Here is a 7,202-nt window from a genome sequence, read left to right as displayed (position 1 = left end):
TAAAATTTTGATAGATTATTTTTGGCTCTAGTGGCAACCATGATTATGAACCGATATGGACCAATTTTTGTGTGATTGGACCAATTTTGGTATGGTTGTTAGCGATCATATACTAACACCACGTTCTTAATTTGAAACGGATCGGATGAATTTTGCTCCTCCAAGAGGCTCCGGAGGTCAAATCTGGAGAACGTTTTATATGGGTACTATATACAATTATGGACCGATATGGACCAATTCTGGCACGGTTGTTAAAGATCATCTACTAACACCATGTTCCAAATTACAACCGGCTTGGATGAAATTTGCTTCTCTTGGAGACTTCGCAAGCCAAATCTGGGGATCGGTTTATATGGGGGCTATATATAATTATGAACCGATGTGGACCAATTTTTGCATGGTTGTTAGAGACCATATACCAACATCATGTACCAAATTTCAGCCGGATCGGATGAAATTTGCTTCTCTTTGAGGCTCCGCAAGCCAAATCTGGGAATCGGTTTATATGGGGGTTATATATAATTATGGACCGATGTGGACCAATTTTTGCATGATTGTTAGAGACCATATACCAACACCATGTACCAAATTTCAGCCGGATCGGATGAAATATGCTTCTCTTAGAGGCTCCACAAGCCAAATCTGGGGATCGGTTTATATGGGGGCTATATATAATTAAGGACCGATATGGACCAATTTTTGCGTGGTTGTTAGAGACCATATACCAACATCATGTACCAAATTTCAGCCGGATCGGATGAAATTTTCTTCTCTTTGAGGCTCCGCAAGCCAAATCTGGGGATCGGTTTATATGGGGGCTATATATAATTATGGGCCGATGTGGACCAATTTTTGCATGGTTGGTAGAGACCATATACCAACACCATGTACCAAATTTCAGCCGGATCGGATGAAATATACCATCCGACCTACATCGATAACAACTACTTGTGCCAAGTTTCAAGTCGATAGCTTGTTTCGTTCGGAAGTTAGCGTGATTTCAACAGACGGACGGACGGACGGACATGCTTAGATCGACTCAGAATTTCACCACGACCCAGAATATATATACTTTATGGGGTCTTAGAGCAATATTTCGATGTGTTACAAACGGAATGACAAAGTTAATATACCCCCATCCTATGATGGAGGGTATAAAAAGTTTGTTCCACCAAGACAACGTACCGTGCCACCAGTCATTGAGAACAATGGCAAAAATTCATGAATTGGGCTCCGTATTCTCCAGATCTGGCCCCCAGCGACTTTTTCTTGTTCTCAGACCTCAAAAGGATGCTCGCAGGGAAAAAATTGGCTGCAATAAAGAGGTGATCTCCGAAACTGAGACCTATTTTGAGGCAAAAGCGAAGGAGTACTACCAAAATGGTATCAAAAAATTGGAAGGTCGTTATAATCGTTGTATCGCTCTTGAAGAGAACTATGTTGAATAATAAAAACGAATTTTGACAATAAAAATGTGTTTTTCTTTGTTAGACCGGGAACTTATCAGCCAACCTTACATGATGCATTCTCAAGGCGTAATCAGGTTGATGTTATCTATACTATAACTAACAGCAAGGTTAGTCATCTTTGATAAGGTTAGTCATCGTCTATTGTTGTATAAGTTATCTGCGCTAGGGTTTCCTCCAGCTTTACTATGCTGGATTTCATCTTACTTGTCTGACAGGGTTCAATGCGTTATGTTTAAGGGACAAACAATCTCGTTACATATCAGTTATATCTGGGCTTCCTCAGGGAAGCCATATCGGACCAGTACTGTTCGCTCTTTATCTTGACGATCTGTCATCGGTCATCCATCACTCAAATATATTAATGTATGCGAATGATGTGAAATTATTTTCGTCGATTAGCACGACGGTTGATTATTGCCGATTCCAGGGCGATTTGGATGAAGTTCTTCGCTGGTGTGACATTAATGAAATGTGTCTCAACTTTGGCAAATGCAAGAAAATGTCCTTCTTTCGGTCCAATGCTTTATTGACGGAATATTATATTGACAACGTTAAATTGGAGGATGTTCAACTATTTAATGATTTAGGTGTGTTACTTGATCGCAGACTGAAGTTCGATTCTCATGTTGAGTCAATTGTCTCCAGAGCTATGTCGACACTGGGTTTCATTAAGAGATGGTCGAAGGAATTTAATGATCCTTACCTGTCGAAACGTATCTACACTTCACTTGTCCGTCCGATCCTGGAATATGCGTCTGTTGTTTGGTCTACCAGTTATCAATGTTATGTTGATAGAGTACACAGAAAAAAAAGTGTCTCGTAAATTTAAGAAGATTTTTACAATAATTTATTACAAGAATTTTCCAGAATTTTAGTTCATTTTTCGTATCTTCAACGAAAATTAACTACTCGGAAGGAAATTTTACAAATTCTAAGTAGCAATCGTTTAGTTCATGGCCTACAAAATACGATGGAAAATTCCTTAAAAAATTTCTTAACTGGTAGTTAAAAATTCGTTTGTCATGCTATAAAACTACTTGTGAAATGTAAAGTACTTTCTAAATAATAAGTGCAATTTACTATAAGATTTTTTTGTATGAGAAAATATTTTTTTACGAAAAATGAACTTGAAAGTGGATAGCAATTTCTTACTGACAATTCTTATAGTTAATAATTGTTGGTAAAAAATTACCCAATGAAATATTTTTAGTCCACATGTAATAAAATTTATAGACATTTTCGTCAAAAATGGTAGATAACATTTCTTGAAAATTTGGCAAATTTTAAGTTAAACGTTTCATCGTTCATAAAGTGGTGTGCCTTTACGAATATTATTCTTAGAGTAAATTTTCAGCAGATGCGACGAACTAATGAATAGTACAGAGATTTTTATCGGCATAGTGGAATGTGATTAATGTAAAGATGATGTTACTTGAGTTTTGTTGTGTATACATGAGCGTGGGTTGTTTTTATTTTTGTTCATTTAGTGGTTTGTGTGTGTGTGTGTGTTTATTGTGTGGATGGTTTATTTGGCTGGATGAGGTGTTGTTTTCAATAAAGGCACATGTGTTTTTGTTGTTGTAGGAATGTTTTGGCATTGCTTGGTTTTGTTTGGCATGCTTCAGTTGTATATTTGGCGTTGGCGTGGACTGTTGCATCTTTTAAGTAGGTATGCAACAAGGGAATATAAAGGCATGGAATATTTTGGATATGTAAGACATATATTGGTGTTTGTTTATTAAACCTTTTAAATGAAAGTTATTAATATTTTATCGGTAGTTTAGAAAAAAGTTATTACGAATATTTAGGAAAATATGTTGAAAGTGTATTGGAATTTTTAGTATTCTATGTAAAAAATTAATATTCAATTCCAGATGAATTTGGAAAATTTTTGTTATATCTCAGCGTATAGTTTATTCATAAATTGGTAAGTATTTTTTTAACATGACTTTCTTTTAAAAAGAATATTTTTTATGTATATTATTATTTGTTAATTATTTTTTTGGAAACCAGTTTAATGTTTTTCTTTGTTGTAAAAACAATATTTAATTTCAGAGCAACTCCAGATGGATTCGGACAAATTTAAAAAATAGAGAATTGGTAAGTTTTCTTTTAAAAATTGGCTTTATTTCAACTACAATATTTACGTTTTTGTGACCTTTTTATCATCAAAATTACAGGTTTTTAATGCCTTATTTTAGTATTTTTTAATCAAAATTTTTGGAAACCAATGTAATATTTTTAATGTAAAAACAAATATTTAATTTCAGAATAACCCCTTAAAAATTTGGACAAATTTTTAGTACTCCTTTGCCTGTAATTTAATAGTGAATTGGTAAGGATTCTTTAACTTTCTTTTAGCCCTGGACAGTCATCCTTATTTTTTGTACTTAACGTCATCCTTCGTCATTTTGACTACGGCTCATTTCAAGACGCTATAATTTTCATCGTGAGCGAAAAAGTGAACCAAACTTGAGTTTATTTTCTTATTCTATTTGGTTTTAAGTAGTATAAAACAAAAATTAATAAAACGGTCGAATTAGTATAACTTAAATTTACCATTTCCCAATAGACTAAAATTTTAAATCGAAAATGAAATTACGTGTCGTCATTTTGACGAATGATGACTGTCTAGGGTTATCAAGAATATTTGGTTTTTTATGCATATTATTATTTTTTTCATTAAATTTTTTGAAAACTTATTTAATAATTTTATTTAATATTTAATTTCAGAGTAACCCAAATAAATTTGGACAACTTTTTATATTTCCCCTCAGCGTACAATTTAATAGAGAATTGGTAAGTTTTATATTAAAACTTTGGCTTTCTTTCAACTAGAATATTTATTTTATTATATCCTTCACATCGATAAAAACACAGTTTTATGAGTTTATATAGAATACTTCATTATTTCTCTAATTGTTTCAGGTACAAATTTTATGAGATACGTTTTCCAAAGAAAAGTTGAATTCCTTACACCATTTGATAAAATGCCCCCAAATATGGTAAGTTACAAGCTAAAATAAAGATTTAAAAAATTATATTTCATTACATGGTGTTAATTTTTAACAATTTTCATCATTGCTTCCATTTTTTTTTTTCAGCAAGATATGTGAAAAAATTACCTACGATGAATAACACAAGGATAACTACTCTCTGTTCCACGTGGTCATAATTTTTATTCACAAAAAACATTGTATTAAGAACTTTCATCATAAGTTTTTATAATAAAGTACTTTTGCTTAAAGAAAGTTTAATTTTAATGTATGAAAATTTTCATAATAGTAAAACAGTTTGTTGTTCCTTTAATTATTTAATTTCTCTGTACTGTGGAATGATTGATTTAAAAATAGTTTAGTCGTCGACATTTTAAAGAGACTGTTAACCAATTTTTATTATCGGGTCTCCCAAAAAATAAGCAAGTAAAACAAAATAATACTGACTTTTTAACTTGGTAATGGTATATAAATCTTATGGCGTTGTAAAAATGAACTAAAATACAATGTTATAGATGAACTAAAATTTAAGAGAATTATAAACTAGACAAGTTGAAAAAAATCTTAAGGGCTAAATCATGGTCAATATTACTACAGTTTAGTTCATTTTGCAATGGAAAAGGGTTCACTGTTTTTTCAGTGTAGAATCCGCTCAGAAGAGATTTCTACTGTTTGCGTTATGTGGTTTAGGTTGGCCTGATCCTTTGGATCTCCCGCCTTATGTCAATCTCTTGAAATTGATAGATTTACAGACTATGGAGCGAAGACGTTTAGTGTTTGATGTGGTTTTTATTAGTAGACTCTTGAAAGGTGAAATTAACTCACAACAATTGATTAGTAAACTTAACATTAGTGTTCCTTGGCGTGTTACGCGACAATATTTTCCATTGAAACTACCCGTCTGTAGAAATAATTACGAGGAACACAGTTCCCTTTACCGGCTCTGTAAACATTATAATGAACGTATTTGATTTATCTGATCCGATACATACTGTTAAACGGGTTTTGATACACGTCGCCTAGCATCGAACACACATTAAGCTTTGACTTCGTTATAACATAATTCTACCTAATATCTTTCCCCTGTACCTTGGAAAATTAGCTGTCACGAGAATTGTTCCAGTAAACTTCTCTCCTGTTCTGTACGTATCACTGTTCCTGCCTTCCAAATTGTTCCTGCTAACCTATATCATCTGTCAGCAAATTGTTCCTGCCTCTACCGTTCTATTTGTCTCTTCTATTTACTGTTTCCTGATTGTCGTCTCACCGATTTCCTGTAATCTGATTGCTTTAATTCCTGTCACAGGCTTACATTTTTTGTTCCTGTTTGTGACTATTCGGTTATTATGCCAACGTACACCAGTTTTTATACCCTGCGCCACACTGTGGAACAGGGTACTATAAGTTAGCGCATATGTTTGTAACACCCAGAAGGAGACGAGATAGACGGACATGGTTATATCCCTGAGTCGATATAACCATGTCCGTCTGTCCGCCCGTCCGTCTGTCTGTGAACGCATTTTTGTGATCAAAGTCTAGGTGGCAATTTAAGTCGCCTTCAAATTTGGCACATGTTCCTAATTTGGGTCAGAATAGAATCCTATTGATTTTGGAAGAAATCGGTTTAGATTTAGATATAGCTCCCATATATATCTTTCGTCCGATATGCACTAATATGGACCCAGCAGACAGAGTTTTATACCGATTTGCTTGAAATTTTGTACAAACATAACACTTAGTCGTATAGTCAAGTGTGCAAAATTTGATAGAAATCGGTTCAGATTTAGATATAGCTCCCATATATATCATACGCCCGATATGGACTTATATGGCCTCAGAAGCCAGATTTATGCCCGAATTTGGTTGAAATTTTGCACTAGGGGTACAATTAGTAGTATAGTCATGTGTGCCAAATTTGATTGAAATCGGTTGAGATTTAGATATAGCTCCCATATATATGTTTTTCTGATTTCGACAAAAATGGTCAAAATACCAACATTTTCCTTGTTAAATCGCCACTGCTTAGTCGAAAAGTTGTAAAACCGACTCTAATTTTCCTAAACTTCTAATACATATATATCGAGCGATAAATCATAAATAAACTTTTGCGAAGTTTCCTTAAAATTGCTTCAGATTTAAATGTTTCCCATATTATACCCTGCTCCACACTGTGGAACAGGGTATTATAAGTTAGTGCATATGTTTGCAACACCCAGAAGGAGACGAGATAGACACATGGTGTCTTTGGCAAAAATGCTCAGGGTGGGCTCCTGAGTCGATATAGCGATGTCCGTCTGTCCAAATTTGGTAGAAATCGGTTCAGATTTAGATATAGCTCCCGATTTACACTCATATGACCACAGAGGCCAATTTTTTGCTCCGAATTAGGTGAAATTTTGCACAGGGAGTAAAATTAGTTTTACCCCAATTTGGTTGAAATTTTGCACAGGGAGTAGATTTAGCATTGTAGCTATGCGTGCCAAATTTGATTGAAATCGGTTCAGATTTAGATATAGCTCCCATATATAGCTTTCGCCCGATTTACACTCATATGACCACAGAGGCCAATTTTTTGCTCCGATTTAGTTGAAATTTTGCACAGGGAGTAGAATTAGCATTGTTGCTATGCGTGCCAAATTTGGTTGAAATCGGTTCAGATTTAGATATAGCTACCATATATATGGTTTCTGATTTCGACAAAAATGGTCAAAATACCAACATTTTCCTTGTAAAATCG

At 34.0% G+C, this 7,202-nt stretch overlaps 1 protein-coding gene across 1 annotated transcript; it reads left to right on the top strand.

The window, feature by feature from the left end:
- Positions 1 to 1,830: 1,830 nt before the first annotated feature.
- Positions 1,831 to 5,436, top strand: LOC142235360 (uncharacterized). Its single transcript, XM_075306615.1, has 2 exons — positions 1,831 to 2,182; positions 5,156 to 5,436. The coding sequence occupies exons 1-2, from the start codon at positions 1,831 to 1,833 to the stop codon at positions 5,434 to 5,436; spliced, it is 633 nt and encodes a 210-aa protein (XP_075162730.1).
- The last annotated feature ends 1,766 nt before the right edge of the window (positions 5,437 to 7,202 follow it).

This window comes from Haematobia irritans, chromosome 4 (assembly GCF_050003625.1).
Source record: "Haematobia irritans isolate KBUSLIRL chromosome 4, ASM5000362v1, whole genome shotgun sequence".
Lineage (NCBI taxonomy): Eukaryota > Metazoa > Arthropoda > Insecta > Diptera > Muscidae > Haematobia > Haematobia irritans.
The sequence above is the reverse complement of the archived record's forward strand: the minus strand, read 5'-3'. Positions and strand labels throughout refer to the sequence as shown.